The sequence below is a fragment of the Prenolepis imparis genome, unplaced genomic scaffold (genome assembly GCF_030444845.1).
Source record: "Prenolepis imparis isolate NDT839.2.m4 unplaced genomic scaffold, iyPreImpa1.0 SCAF_5, whole genome shotgun sequence".
NCBI lineage: Eukaryota > Metazoa > Arthropoda > Insecta > Hymenoptera > Formicidae > Prenolepis > Prenolepis imparis.
This window is the reverse complement of record NW_028141163.1, coordinates 18,133,942-18,150,728: the sequence shown is the minus strand read 5'-3', so window position 1 is coordinate 18,150,728 and position 16,787 is coordinate 18,133,942. Positions and strand designations below refer to the sequence as shown.

The 16,787-nt window shown below is 33.0% G+C and overlaps 2 protein-coding genes across 3 annotated transcripts in view; one reads left to right on the top strand and one right to left on the bottom strand.

The window, feature by feature from the left end:
* LOC145936136 (uncharacterized) overlaps positions 1–16,787 on the bottom strand; it is a 52,724-nt gene that overhangs the window by 28,093 nt on the left and 7,844 nt on the right. The window lies entirely within an intron of this gene.
* Positions 4,121–7,306, top strand: LOC145936319 (uncharacterized). Of its 2 annotated transcripts, none has more exons than XM_083038415.1 (3): positions 4,121–4,395; positions 5,795–6,024; positions 7,029–7,306. In XM_083038415.1, coding segments are annotated over exons 1-3 (402 nt in total). In that variant the 5' UTR covers positions 4,121–4,224; the 3' UTR covers positions 7,030–7,306. The 2 variants fall into 2 exon arrangements, with proteins under 2 accessions (XP_082894541.1, XP_082894540.1); XM_083038414.1 differs by having other exon boundaries at positions 5,792–6,024; positions 7,029–7,299.

The following is a 16,787-nucleotide window of genomic DNA, read 5'->3' as shown; positions in this document are numbered from 1 at the left end:
TCGATTAATATATTTTTTCTATGCTATTTATATGATCATTAATAATATTATTTTAAATTTCTTTTTTTTATGTACATTTGAGAATAGTTAATGTATATAAAGTTTAATTTTTACTATACATTACTTTAAATAATTGTTTATAACGACAAATAAATTTTTAGAACGAATTTAAGAATATTCAACCTTAAATCAGAGTCAATAAGGAAACTTAATTTAAGCATCTTCTTCTTTTATTATTCGTTATAGCCATTATCACATTCAATTATGATGATAATATTAATATGACTACAATAGAATTTCCTCTTACAATTTTTAATAAAAACTTTATAAATACTAGCATTGCTGTTGTATACAAAATTTCTATTTGAATGTTCATTAATATAATTTTAAAAATTGGAGAGGAAAAGAATATGATAATTGAGTGCTTTATATATTTTAAAGTATATGTTATACCTATAATTTAATTATTTTTTTATTTCAGAGACCATAATTAATTCTCGAACTGATTCTACGATTGATAGAATACAAGCTGTTATTAAATCATCATGGTTACAACATGCTGGCGATTGTCTTCCTAAAGAAGGAACAAAAAAAAATCAAAATAACAATTTAAAATAATAGAGATACCGTGCCGAAAAATTAGAATTAATTTTCGGGCTTGGCTCTGTGGCCGATTTTAAGAATCACATTTTAGTTATTAAATACTGAGAGCCGATAAAAAGATTTTTCTTAATTTAAAATAATTTTTCGTAAATATATTTTACTTTAAACACATTTTATAGTTATGTAAAAACAAAAATGTTTTGTTTTTTTAAATAATTTTAATGATTTTAAATTCAAACGCATTTTAGTTAAGTGAAAACAAAAATATTTCTTTTTTTTTTAATGATTATTAATAGTGATTTTCACTTCAAACACATTTTATAGTTATGTGAAAACAAAAATATTTTGTTTTTCTTTAAATGATTATTAGTGTTTTTTTTTACATGATTATTATATACAGAGTGTTCCAGACCTACCGTATAACCTGTTAATGGCAGATTCCTGGGATCATTGGAGACGATTTTTCCTTAGCGAAAATGTCGAGGGAGGTCATTATTTTTTGCATGTTCCCAATTTTTGTTATTATGTATCTTTGTAACTAAGCCTTAAATTAAAATTCTATTAAGTAAACTATATCTGAAATTAATTGAAAAAGGTGATTTTTCCTTAGCGAAAATGTCGAGGGAGGTCATTATTTTTTGCATGTTCCCAATTTTTGTTATTATGTATCTTTGTAACTAAGTCTTAAATTAAAATTCTATTAAGTAAACTATATCTGAAATTAATTGAAAAAGGTGATTTTGTTAATATTTTATTTCCACAAGGCTTAGTTTGCGGAAAACCCTTTATTCTCAATCACTTATAACTTGAAAATTATTGATACCTCGACATTTTCGCTGAGGAAAAATCGTCTCCAAATAATCCCAGGAATCTGCCATTAACAAGTTATACGGTAGGTCTGGGACACCCAGTACATTATATAATATATTGTTAATTAATATTTCAATATTGTTTATGTTTAGTAGAGGGTCTGAGGGGTTTGAAATTCTGCACAAATTTTTGGTGACACACACGACAAGCTATATTTACAACAGTAATTTATAAGATGTACACAAATTAGTAACAGAATCTTTCAATAAGATTATTTCAATGTAGATTCTCGGGAAAGAAGCGCGCAGCTTTGAGTGCAAACTTTCTTCGCGAGAGAATAGCGCGATGACTTCCGATACGTGTGTAAACGAAAAGCGATCTGAGACGTTGGCGAGCGAGCGTGGCCTCTTTATTGGCATTGTTTTTCGAGAAGATTCTCGATCGATCGAGATCGCGACCATGAGTCACATCTAAATGACTTGTTATTTATTTGCTTTTCTTCGGTGTACGAAAGTGACTGTTTTGAACGATAATCTTTTGCTCTACTGGATATGACATTAACTTGTCATAACAAGGCACGTTTGTTGATGTTCCACAGTCACGTTCTCACATCGAGGATACTTTAAATGTATCATGTTAATGATATATGTTTGGCTGATTTTCAGCGGGGATGCAAGTACTTAATTTACATTTGTTCACGTTTCGAACAGTTTATATTATATTGTTTATATTAAAAAAATAGCAAAATAATATAATAAATAATAATATAATAAATAATCCAATAATATATATATATTATTTCAAAGTAGCCATTAAAAAATGATACTGAAATTAGTTTAATATGTCTCTAATATAAAATGGCTTAGGGCCGGTTTCACCATCTCTGATTAACTCAATCGGCCGATTAAACTATATCTTTGTCTCTTTTTAAGAACGTAGCTGAAAAGAGACAAAGATATAGTTTAATCGGTCGATTGAGTTAATCGGAGATGGTGAAACCGGCCCTTATTGTTTTAAATACTAATAGTCTGTAAAAATCGAAAATATTTAATTCTAACGCATAGAGTTATCATTTAATGGCCATTACACAAATTTCAGTATTATTTTGATTAAAAAACCATTTAATGATAATTTTATGTAAGGTGACAATTGAGAACACCAAAAAAACACGAAGCCTCCCAAATTGGATTTTTGACAATAAAGATCAGAGATCCTTCACATTGTCATTGATATCCTTCTCTTTGGAAAGCTTGCTAAATATCTCACCAAAGGCTTTGCGTTTTCTTAAGGTTTGTTCGCGTCGCGTGCCCCAAGCATGTTGGGGCATGCTTGGGACACGCGACGCGAACAAACCTTTAGTGTTTTGAATGTCTTAGAATCGATGTCTTATATTGACATTATAAACATGAACTCCTAAAGGTATCTAATTTTAGATATCTTTTTGTCATCTAATTTTAGATATCTTTTTGATATCTAATTTCAGATATCTTATTGATATCTATTATAAGATCTCTCAATAAAGTTATCTGTTCGATGATTATCAAAAGAAGTCTTTTTTTCTTCTAAATATGACGCATCAGAGCTCTTTCTGATCTCATTAGGTTATCTTTCTAAAGATATTTTTGGATTTCCAAATCTTAATGGAGAAATAAGAAGTCGAGTCACATGTACATATAAGGAGTTAGCAGTCTAGTTTATATATAGATGTCTGTGGCATGCACCCAATGTAACATTACCTATATGTTACCCCTACCCTTTGACTATATAAATATGGACTGCCAGTTACCCCCACTTTTCCTATATGGACAATGCGAAAGAATCCAACATTGATTCGATATATTGCGATATATTGCGAGAGTTAGGCCCCGCCCCGATGACCAAAAAGCAGGAATTTCAAACACATCAAGGTTATATTCAACGAAATCTTTGAGTCAAATGGGATTTTTAACAAAAATAAAATACATTATAATATTATTATTTGAATAAATAAGAGATAATGATAAAAAACAAGAGAAAACAAATATATAAAATCATGAAAATCGTAAAATACAATATTTATTCATATAATCTACTGTCCCTTAAACGAAATGGTTTTTGTACATGTATGTCTAACAAAATTTTCGTGCATTTTCAGAGAAAGAATTTTAGCTTCGTATTTTAACTTAACTTCTAAGTATTCTAATATGATTAATTTAATTAATTCATACTTATGGTTTTCATAATATATCTAATTCTAAAATATATGTTTCAAAATTTGTAAAAATTATATTTAAATTTAAGTTTCTAAAAACATCACTTCCAATCCGCATATTTACATTTTTACATTTTAATTTATTTTGTAATTTGTACATGTTAAAAACTTTTTCAGTTGTTGAAGTTATGGTATACAAAAATCTACTCGCGGGTGTCTTAAGAATCCAAAACATAAAATGTTTCGTTGATATAATTTTCATCATATTTTCGTTTTTATTTCGTCGATTTACAACCTTCTATGAAACAATATATATAATCATCTTATATCGAATAAAATAAAAATACGTAAATAACATCGTAGCAAACTTGTAGCAAAGCTTTCACTTCACAAGGATTAGTTCCTCTGTTAACCACTTGGTCATTGATGTCGCAACAGGTCTTGGATTTCGATTTTCGATATAAGCTAGCACTAGCAGTCCATATTTATATAGTCAAAGCCCCTACCAGAGAGAAACCTTTCTGCCCCTACTGTTTCTACTGAGAGCGGGTCTGTCTCTGCGATGTTCATCATAAAGTCTCGAACGGTCATCGTGTCAAAGTGTAGTGTAAAGTAAAAAAATGCCTTTCGAATCGGACGATATTTTGGGACCAAGTTTTTTCATGGCACTAATGAGGGGCATATTTACGAATATGCCTTTCTTAGGGCTACGAAACATGGATGAGGCTTCTTCGGTTCTTCGATTAGTGGAGAGCTTATTGAGGACTCTCTTTTTAATATTCGCCTTGCCGGTAAGTTTTATTTTTATTATTTTTATTATTTTATTGTGTATTATTCCTGATAAAAAAAATCGATAGAAAACAACAGAAAACGATTACATCGTTTTTAATCGTAGTTATGAATCGAAAGTTAACGAAAGAATATCGTAAATGTTCGATTGATTCTCTAGCGTTTTCTTTCGTAAGTATATCCTATTAATATGTTATCGTTTCTTATCATTTCTTATCATTTCTTTTCGCTAACCCATACAGCATTGAATGATTGTAGAAACATATTGCATAGATCTAACATTATAATATTGCATGTGAGTTGTGAAATATTCCTGCAATATTACTGCAAGAATGCGGTAACAGTAAAATGTCCGCTTTTAAAAAAATTACAATATATAATGCTATGGTATTATTACAGTGCAATATATTTAAAATAATATTAAATAATACTTTTTATTTTGATATATTACGCGCTTTCATCATTATATGTTTATTTATAGTAATTTAATGTAGTAAAATATATATATTTCTATAATTATTAACTTTAAATTAAGTAAATGCTAGTTTATGCTGATGTTATAAAACATTATTGATGTTATAACATCAAGCGTTAAATCTAGCATTTACTCGACATTTAAAGTTAAGATGAGACAAGTACCTTTTTAGTCTTAGAGCTAATTTCATCAACTTTATATAATTCTCCTGACTAAAACTTAATTACGAGATAGATAGTGAATCGCGCGTCGCATAGCAGTAAATGAAGGAACTAATGATTTTACTGAATACTATTTTTTTATAATATTTTTGGTTGCTGTAAGATTTTTCATAAAATATTACAGTTATATGTTTCTATAATGTCCCTATACAGTATTACAATGCAACTTGCAAGATTGTAATATTACTGCAATGTAATTGCAATGTACTGTTTTTGCAAATCGTATCGGTTCCTATTATTTTCTATCGATTTTTTATCAGGGATGTTTTTTGTTGTAACGATAATACATTTATAAAATACGTTTTCAATCGTTTATGGTTGATGCATGATTAAAAATTATAGGTTTTTTCGTAATTGTACATTAAAAAACTTGAAACTTTTTTTATTGTAAATATACAATTGATTACGAATAGATTTTCAATCATTTTTTCTTGATAAATTCCAATAAAACAATAAAAAACAATATATCACAATAAGAATTTTATCGTATATTCTAATGACTGAATCCGCTTTTAACAAAGAATGAAAGAAAACGATAAAAAACTATAACATTTCTTTCGAAATCTAAAATGTAAAACAATAGGATACGATAAGAAACGATGAGATTTTCTACAGATCGTATCGGTTCCTATTGTTTTCTATCGATTTTTTTTATCAGGGATATTTATTATTATCATATCTAATAAATTTGTTAATTTTCAGAAGATACCCGAAAAATCTGTAAAGATCGATGGATTTATTAACTTGCGCCAAATGCAAGAAGTGCGACATTTTCGGTGGTGCGATCGCCAGGAGTTGGCCGAACTGTGGGGCGACACGGAGGAAGCCCAGGAAGAGGTATATGAAGCGTGGTGGGACGATGTTTTTGCCCTCCGCAAATTATTCAGGGAGGAACCATATCCTTTCGAACCTGTCAAGGAGGAATTATGGGCCTAGTGAGTATCTTTTAAATTTATAATTAGAAAAAATTTAAAGATTACACTGGTCAACAAAATATGATCAATTTCAATTTGTTTTTAAGGAATGAGTATTTTTTACTAAATTTGGTTGCGCTGAACAAGAATCTGGCCTTGAAAATACTAAATTGGCTCTAGTTTTTAAGCAAAACGAGTTTAAAGGTGCAAAAAAAAACGTGTTTTTGGTCATTTTTGAACACCTGTAGAAAAACAACGGGAGCTCGTAGAACCTTCTTCTTGGGATGAAATAAAAGCTTAAATCTTGCCCTTTTAGGCTACGGATCGAAATATTAAGTGCCATTAACTTGAACTACGCGCTACTCATATTTATACAAACTAAATTAAATCGTATTTATAAATAATTCCGATGCTTATACGCGATGTTAAAATAAGTTCCCCTCATATTCACTATAACTACTAGAATGTGTGATACATTGTAAATACAAATTGAAATATTAGGTGCCATTAACTTGAAGTACGCGCTACTCGCGTACCACGTGCCACATATCGCGCGTACTTCAAGTTAATGACACCTAATATTTCAATTTGTATTTACAATGTATCACACATTCTAGTAGTTATAGTGAATATGAGGGGAACTTATTTTAACATCGCGTATAAGCATCGGAATTATTTATAAATACGATTTAATTTAGTTTGTATAAATATGAGTAGCGCGTAGTTCAAGTTAATGGCACTTAATATTTCGATCCGTAGCCTAAAAGGGCAAGATTTAAGCTTTTATTTCATCCCAAGAAGAAGGTTCTACGAGCTCCCGTTGTTTTTCTACAGGTGTTCAAAAATGACCAAAAACACGTTTTTTTGCATCTTTAAACCCGTTTTGCTTAAAAACTAGAGCCAATTCATTATTTTCGTTTTCAGATTCGGATTCTACGGAAAAAAAACCTATCAGAATCAGTTGCTATTGGCCCGACAAAAAATCCTTGTTGCCCAGTGTTATTAATGTTTTTCCTGTTACGCAGAAGTCCCGCCCGCCTCGCATGCCCGCCGCCGTTCCAACATCGTTGGCGCAGCCGTCTCCGCCGCAGCCACCTCCGCGCCCAACAATTTCTTTTTATATTTTATAATATTTATTTATATATTTATATATTCATATATTCTTATCTTTATATTCATTTATATTTTTTAAATTTTATATCCATTTTATATTATAATTTTATCTATTTTAAACTTTATATATTTTAAATTTATATATTTTTAAATATTAATTTTTTTAATTCACACACACACACAAATGTATAATACAAACACACATTTTGAATAAAAAAAAAGAGTCAATATTAAATTAATATATTCAAAAAATAAATTAATTAAATAAGGCTCGTATAAATTTCAAAAATTCATTAAATAAGAGGATAAGTAGGCCAACTAAAACGAGCTACAAATTTTCGGTGTTAAAGTATTATTGTTATTATAATATATTTAAAGGGTAAACGTTTCGACTGTACTCAGTCTTTTTCAATACAAAAACATTTATAATTCGAAGATATGTCTATGTATAAGAACGTTAAATTCTGTTAATACGGAAGCTGGTATCATATTGTTAAAATTATTACAATCGGACAGTTAACATTAGAATAACTTTGACTAAACTCAAACTAGTTAACGTCTAGTATTGAGAGGAAGGCCTTGTGTGTTGATTAAATACTCGAACTTATTCTATCGATAAAATTATTCAGATTCCTCGTTGGCAAACGAGAATGTGTTGGTGAAATTATCTCTTGATTATATTTCTTTTCCTTCCTGCCCAATCGTCTAGATAAGTTGATAAATGCGCTATACATATTGTCTAATAGTTTGTAATATCGACATTAAAAAGTTAATGATTAAACACTTACATTTATGTCAAAAAATCATATGAAGTTCTGTCATATGTTCCGTCCTCAAGCATTGTGTACAATTTTAATCTTAAAACGCGACCGCTTGTTTGTGAGTCAATGTTAAAACTGATAAATTATCAGACCTTGCTATGTTTAGATTCTATGACCCTGATAATTTTTTTAGAATGTCAAAATAGCTGCTGTCAAGGAGTTCGGTGTCTCTGTTAGAATTAATATTATTTTTTTGTTCTTTGATATGTAGCATTTCTGATATTAATCTTTTGTGGTAATTGCTTTCAAAATCCAAGATTTTAACATTATCCCAATCAAACGTGTGTTGTTGATTTAATATATGTTCAGAAATCACCGAATGTCTCACAGAATCTAGCTTAACATTATTAATGTGTTCTTTGAGTCTGGTCCGCAATTGTCTTTTTGTCTGACCTATGTAAGAAGCCTCACAATCATTACAATTAATTTTGTAAATTACATTGGAGTTATGGGGTTGTTCATTTTTATCCTTTTGTACTTTAACAAAGGGCCTAGGGGGATAAGCGTGTAAAAGTTGCCCCCGCACGTATCAAGTTTAGATTGACACCATAGATTGGCATCTATGTGACTAAAAAATCCTGCAAATATCAACCTTAAAATTACATTTTTGTAGGAGTTATGGAGGGAGAAAGCAAAATCAAAAAAATGGTTTTTCTCGAAAACGGCTGAACCGATTTTTATGAAAAAAATATATGTTATAAACATCAATGAGACTATTTTAAGAATAAATTTAAAAGAAAATTCTGACACAAATACGGGTCAAAAAAAATTTTTGAATTTTTCAAACATTTTTTTTGAGGTTATGTTTTAGAGATACACCTCTAATTTTTTTTTTAAATATACCTTGAAATGTCTACTTTAACATATATTTTTTTCAAATTTTTCATAGAGGTACTTCATGGCGAAAAATAATGAAAATCATGTATGCGGCGCGGTACCACGCTTTCACAGCACATGGCACTCTCGCTCCAGCCGCATACATGAAACTCGATTGACTGATTGACACTATATTGAATTAATTTTACAATTAGTCTTGATCATATGTCATCTTTGACAACCTTCCGAATCCGCTATTCATTAGTTTTTAACTCTCTGAAGTTTACGACAGAGAGCCGAGCGTTTCATTCTAGAAACCAACTTCAGCCGTGATTTTTACTTCCCGCTCACATGAAACATCTGAAAAGAGCTATTAATAAGAATCTTTCGTTATTTCATGATTGATGTGTATTCGTGACGCATAATAACTGCTAGCAACGTATGTTCAAAAGTACGTAATACCAGCTTTAGTTATTTGATAGTCATTTGTTTCTCTGATTAATACTGCGCAGGCAGTCGGTCTTCCAAATCCGTTATTCATTTATTTTATTTAACTCTCTAGGATTTTTGATAGAGAGCCGAGTGAAAGCCAATTTCAGCTGTGACTGCTTTGCTGTGATTATTTTGATTTTGGACATTCTCTTATGTTTCATGAAAACTGAAACGCGTTTCTTTCTTTGATTAATCGTATTTGTTCGTTTAATAATCGCGATTATTCGTACTATTTGTTACTTGAAGCTTTTGTTTTTCTTTATTTGAGAATGCCTAGGACGCCAGCGATAAACTTGAAATGTGCCGGTTGCGATACATTTTTGAATAAAGTAAAAGGTAAAAAGAAAATTGTAAAAAATGTAAATGAAGCAAATGATTTCTCTTCATCTTTACAACGAATAATAATTGTTAATGATATTTTATGTAAAAAATGTCGACTTTCCATATATAAAAAAAAGAATCCCGAAAAAGATGCTGAGTCTGAAATCGAAAGAGACCCTCCTTCTGAATTCGGTACCGATGATCCGACATTCGAAATTCAATTCAGACCAAATAAAACAATTACTGAGGTCCAATGTGTCGAAATTCCCATCCAACGAACTGTAGCTACGCATAAATATTGTTGTATTTGTTCATTGTCAAATAATTTAACTACGATTCATGAAGAAGCTCGAATTTTAGCATATATTAAGAAAAAAATCTACATACCATGTGGAAATCGGTGTTGTAAAAGTCACTTAATAAAAAATAGAATTTATGAAGAAGATCTTGGTCTTTTGAGAGTACACTCGAACACAGCAAATCTCACAGCGCTAGAGTTATCCAAAGTGATGGAAACTCTTTCTATAAAATGTGATTCAACATTATTAGACAAAGTGGGCGAATATAGTATTTCAGAAGAATAGTTAAAAGTTTTTACAGGATTAAATTGGGAAAATCTTAATACCATAAAAGATATGTTGATTTCACTGCGAAACAGTAAATCCCGTTCGGTGATCCAAGCATTCGTTATCTTTCTATTTAAGTTAAGGACAGGGAACTCTAATAAAATGATAGCTTCTATCTTACAATTAAAGAATGAACATGATGTTTCAGATTATTCTAACAGTATAATAAAATCTTTCGAAGATGACGTTTTACCATTTCGTTTCGGCATAAGTTCTCTCAATAGAGATGATCTTATTCAGAATCATACAACTAAAATGGCAAAAAAATTATTCAATGTTAATGACAATTTATTTTTGATTTGTGATGGCACATACGCTCGTCATCAAAAAAGCACCAACAATGAATATCAGAGGAAATCTTTTTCTGGGCAGAAAAAAGTTCCTCTGTACAAACCTTTTACTCTGTGCACAACTGACGGCTACATTGTTGACATGCTTGGACCATACCTTGCTAATCAAAATGATGCGGAGATTTTAAAAAGTGTCATTGATGATTCAAATAGTTTGCGTAAGTTCCTAAAAAAAGATGATATTTTTGTTCTTGATCGCGGTTTCCGTGATATAAAAGATATTTTAGAAAAAGATTTCAGAGTTTTGATGCCTGCTCTGAAAGGAAAAAGAAAACAACTGTCCATGGAAGAGTCCAATGAGTCACGTTTTGTCACTAAAATTCGCTGGGCAGTTGAATCTGTTCACGGTGTGCTTAAACAAAAATATCGCCTTTTGGATCATAAAATTGACAACAAGTTGATACCGAAAATTGGATCTTATTTCAGAATCGCGTCATTTCTCAACAACACCTTTGGAAAAAGGTTTCATTCTGATGTAGACACTTTTGATGACATTCTACAGAGAATGCATAGTCAAAAAGACGTGCAGAATACTTTGGCGGCTGAGGTAGAAGAAAATGGTTGGCTTCGTCGAAAGCTACCTTTCAAAAGTGTTACATCAGATGACATTTTAGATTTCCCAGAAATGACAGCAAGAGATTTAAAAATCTTATTCACCGGTTCATACCAACTCGGTCAAGCCGTATCATATTTGGCAGAAATGGTTGACAAAGATGGTAAGCTAAAAATTGAGTATGTTAAAGATCAGTCAAATGTACTCAAATTGAAAGTTCCATCTCGTCATATTTCTCGAACAACATATAGGTGCTTCTTAAGATATAAGCCTAACAGTGTTGGTTTTTCTGGTTTGACACATTATACATGTGAATGTGCCAATGGAAAACGAACTGTTGGTTGTTACTCCCATATTGCTGCAGTGGTATATTATTTATCACATGCTAGGTACTTATCAAAAATTTTCAAACCAGCGGAAATACTCAGCAAAGTATTCAAGAAAAACAATTACATTCCAGTAATAGAGAGTGATAGTGATGAAGATTAAAAAAATAATCTTGACTCATAAAAAGTACTCGGTTTTCTGAGAGGCAAGGGAACTCAGACTAAAAAAGCACCCCGTTTTGTGAGAGGCAAGGGGATTCACACTAATAAAGCACCCCAATAAGAAGTTTAAAACCGTACTGCAGCCGCGCCGAATACATGATTTTCATTATTTTTCGCCATGAAGTACCTCTATGAAAAATTTGAAAAAAATATATGTTAAAGTAGACATTTCAAGGTATATTTAAAAAAAAATTAGAGATGTATCTCTAAAACGTAACCTCAAAAAAAATGTTTGAAAAATTCAAAAATTTTTTTTTATCCGTATTTTTGTCAGAATTTTTTTTTTAATTTATTCTTAAAATAGTCTCATTGATGTTTATAACATATATTTTTTTCATAAAAATCGGTTCAGCCGTTTTCGAGAAAAACCACTTTTTTGATTTTGCTTTCTCCCTCCATAACTCCTACAAAAATATAATTTTAAGGTTAATATTTGCAGGATTTTTTAGTTACATAGATGTCAATCTATGGTGTCAATCTAAACTTGATACGTGCGGGGGCAACTTTTACACGCTTATCCCCCTAGGCCCTTCATTCAATTTCTTGAGACAACGGTATCCCACTATCACGTCCGGCTTTTTAATAGCTGACGCTACCATTTCTGAGATTGTTTCAATGTATGGAATAACGAAATATTTGTTTTGGTTTTCCTCAATAACTCCAGGAATATTAGATTCTATTGCATTTAATTCGTTGACAATGAGCTTTTTTATTCTGCGATTAATTTCCATGAAGATGAGATTAAGAGGGTAACCGTTGGTTAATAATATATTAATAACTACTTCCAAATTCTTTTTATGAAAAAGAGGATATGATAATAATATTGCCCTGTCAACTAAGTTATATATGTAATTTACTTCTTATCCTTGGAACTTTGACTCGAGCGTGGATGGAGATTTAAATTGAGAGTTTTCTGATCTCTTTGGTTCTCGAATAGACGACTTTTTTGCGAGATGAGGGAACGTGGTCTGGGATCGGAGCACTAATCTGACTCACAGTTTTTTTAATGCAACTAATAAGACTTTTATTCAAAATTAAAGTACGTATCGAAATTACAACTAAGACTCTCGCAAACAGAAGTATATGTTCTCACTCGCTTATCTCGGAGGAGAGTCCCCTCGACTCGCGCTCTTCTTGGCTCTCCCGTGTTGGAGCACGATGTGCCTCCGCGCGCGCATGCGCCACCCGTTATATGGTGGCAGCAGCTATCGGGTGTCATATCTGTCGCGTTGTATTCTTACAGCTTCGGCCATCTTGGCCTTTGGCACTGCCTCGGTGCATAAGTCGGAAATACTGCTTTATCGGCTCTGTATTCTACATTATTTACTTTTTTTTCCTTATTGCACCAAGTCACGCTCGCTCTGGCGTTACTATTCGGTTCCTAGAATTAGTGGGTGTGGTTTACAATGTACGGTCAGTATGCTTCTGTCTTAATGCTATCAGTACTGTAAGGCCTATAACTTAGCCTATCATGTATTACTTCTAAGTCACTCTGTATATGCTATGCATGCTGTGTTCATGCGATAGGCCAGCGTGGTCCCTAGCAACGGGCATCTTTGCGATGGCGTTTGTTTTGAAGAGTCTTTGAAAGCGTCTCTTGCGGAGCAGACGTGCGAGTTATTAAAAGTATTTGTGATTCTTAATTCCGTAATAAATATCAACGATTTCCTTTGAGAACCGATTCCACGCTTATCCTCCTGCCTTCATTATCCTGATTGTAGTGTTGGACTGGTGGCGCTGGCGAGAGCGAGAGAGGAGAGAAAGCAGTCGTGTATTGAGAGCGGAAGAAAGAAGTGCGTTAAATAAAGGATAGTGAGATTTGGAACAGAGTATCAAATAGGACTTCTAAGTTGACCACTAAATCATACGCGTAAAGTATAAACGCCACACTGATCATTAAAATAACCAGGCTCTTTCAGTTCAGAAGTGGGATATTCCCTCGGTTCTCTCTGGTTTTCGGTCGTCGAATTTTTATCGGAGTTCGAGTCAGTGTACTTCAATCTATCCGTCTTGTGAGTCATACACGCGGTTAAATCGTCGTCGTTATTTCGCCGAATTGATTTTGTCGTGGTCGCGCTTACATTTTCGTCGGTTAGTGCCACGGGGTCATACTGGTTTTGTTGTTGCCGGGTCGACACTCGTTAATCAAGATCGCGGTTTTTTTTCGGCTTTTTGTAAGCTTTATATTAGCCATTGTCTTGTGGCTTCGCGATTTTTGTTCAAGCATAGTTTTTCGCTCTATCACGACTGTGTTTTCGGTATTGTGATTCGAGCTACGGAGTAATAATAATACCCCGGCACGTGGAGTACACGTGCACAAGGATAGCCATTTGTTGGTCTCCTGTATAAAGAATTTAGCAGACATTTTATTGCGGCACGATATAGTGGTGTTCATCTGTTTTCAACACGAGCTTCATCTCGCCGCGGGAGTTAATTATCTACATCCTAGCTGTCGTCAAGTCCTTACTGTGAGGATAATGGATCGCCAGCGGCTAGTAGAGGTAATGTCGCTCCTCGAACTTCAAGAGGAAGCAATTCGTTATGGCCTCGTCTCACCATCAGATAGGAATCTATGTTTAGACATGATTATGTCACATCTAGAGAGGAATGGACCTCTCCGAGACCTGTTGGGGAATGCTGCTATACCATCTAGTTGTCCAGTCACAACGATATCTGACACGGCTTTTACTGCTACAAGTTCTCAGGTAAATGCTACCTCTTCCAATAATGCATCTTCGGCTTCTTCGGAAGGATCGCTCTTGCATATGTGCTCGCTGGTGATAGAACAATCAAAACAGCAGCAATTATTGATGCAGCAGATGTTTGCGGCTATGAACTTTAATAATGCAAGGCCTTATACTACAGCTACAGCTTCAGGTTCTCAAACCCTTTTTCCTGATTCATCGTTTCCTGGACAGAAGTCTTCTTTTACGACTGCATCCACGTCTCATGCAGTAAAACTTCTCTCAACACACCTTCCTGATTTTTCTGGCTCTGAAGATGAGGATGTCGAGTCATGGATCCATACCGTTGAGCGGATTGCTCAAATACATGGAGTTTCAAATGATGTTTTGCTCCTAACTGCAACTGGAAAACTGAAGAAAACAGCTCGTAAATGGTTAGATCTGAATATAACCAGTCTAATAGAGTCTTGGTCTTATTTTCGAGATGCAGTTATAAGGCACTTTAGAAGAACAGTCCTGTTCCATGTGGCTATGCAGAAGGTAGAGGCTCGTAAATGGATTTTCATGAAGGAGTCTTTTCATGATTATGCCATGGATAAATTAGTTCTTATGAAGAATTTGGGACTACCAGACCGGGATTCCATTCATTTACTGATCAATGGGATTGGAAGCAGATCCTTGAGAGAGTTAGCTGTTGCTCTTCGAGTGTCTTCAATAGATGAGTTTCTTGAAGAGATGCATCGTATCACTATGGGTTCTGGCGATATTCAAAGGAAGTCTCCGACTTTTTTTCCGAAGAATCAGGCGGCTAAGGCGGTTGCTACGCCATCTTCCAAGGAGGCGAATCATCTAAAGGACGTTTACTGTCTATTGTCGCTCTAAAGGACACACTCGGGATGAGTGTTATAAGCTGAAGAAGAAGGAAAAGCCCTTCTCCAGTCAATCCTCTACCAAGGTTTCATCTCCTGTGGCTGTTGTGGAGCAGCAAGATGTCACATCTTTAACCTCATCACCGGTTGTTGCTATGGTTTCGAAGTCCCATGGGCGTAAAATTGAAATCAATGACTCCAGATTAAAGATTGTATCAATTAATGATAATGATTGTTGTATGTGGGCACTCCTGGATACGGGTTCGCCGATTTCTCTCATTCGTCCGTCTGTGTTTAAAAAGTTTTTTAATTCTAACTTTTTTTTTCAAATGGTTCTTCTGATTGTTTCAATTTTTGTGTTTCTGATGATTTTATTTCTAAATTTCGTTTCAAAACTATTAATAATGTTCCAATTAAGATTTCTGGTTTGTTATCAACTACAATTGTCCTTCAGGATTTGCCTAACTTTATTGCTGATATTGATTTGCATGTTTTAAAAGATGACTCGTGTTCTTTAGATTTGATTATTGATCGCGATTTTATTAAAAATAATTCAATTTCAGTACTTTATAATCCTTCTAGTGAGAATCTTGAGAGTAGAATTTTGCTTTTTCAAGAAATAGCTTCAATAGAAATTATTAAAGAACAGGCAAAAGACCTGAGGTCAATTTTGTCTAATATTGATACAGATTTTGATTTGCATGTTAAGAATCAATTAATTTCAACCATTTTAGAGGTCGAGAATACTGAAGTACCTCCAATTAAAGATGAGTATTTAGTTAAAGTATCTCTAAAGGACGAGTCGGTTTTTGCTTATGCACCTCGTCGTTTTGCATGGTCGGAACGGTTGCAAATGAGAGAAATTACGGATGATTTACTTAAAAGAGGTATCATTAAAGAAAGTTCCTCACCATATAGTGCGCGAGTAGTACCCGTTAGAAAGAAAAACGGTTTACTCCGTTTATGTGTGGATATGCGTCCCCTTAATTCCAAAGTGATTAAACAAAAATATCCCTTTCCTCTCATTGAGCATTGTTTGGCTCGGTTGAGTAATAAGAGCATTTTTACTTTACTAGATTTGAAAGATGGATTCCATCAGATAAAGCTTCACCCTGATTTTACGAAATTTTTTGCTTTCTCTACTCCTGACGGGCATTTTGAATATAACCATCTGCCTTTTGGGTTTTGCGAGGCACCCGCAGAATTCCAAAAGCGTTTAATTCAAATTTTGCAGCCCCTAATTAGAGAGGATAGGGTGTTGATGTATATTGATGATATTCTTATTCCATCAGTCACAATTGAGGATATTTTGTCTGTTATTAAAGAAGTGCTCTTGTTACTCAAACAATTTAATTTCGAAATAAACTATAATAAATGTCTTTTCTTAAAAAAAGAGTTAGAGTACTTAGGGTATATTTTGTCCCCTTCAGGGATAACACTTAGTAAACGACATACAGATCCTATCAATAGTTTTCCTAAACCTAAAAAATTGATTGAGATACAGCGATTTTTGGGTTTGACGAACTATTTCCGCAAATTTATAAAGGATTATGCAAAATTGGCTAAGCCACTCCAGGATCTGTTGCGTAAA

Bases quoted from the DNA above. Each gene is read 5' to 3' on its own strand.
- LOC145936319 (XM_083038414.1), top strand. From the start codon at position 4,225: ATGCCTTTCGAATCGGACGATATTTTGGGACCAAGTTTTTTCATGGCA. The intron at 4,396-5,791 runs GTAAGTTTTATT...GTTAATTTTCAG, and splicing joins TTTTAATATTCGCCTTGCCG to AAGATACCCGAAAAATCTGT.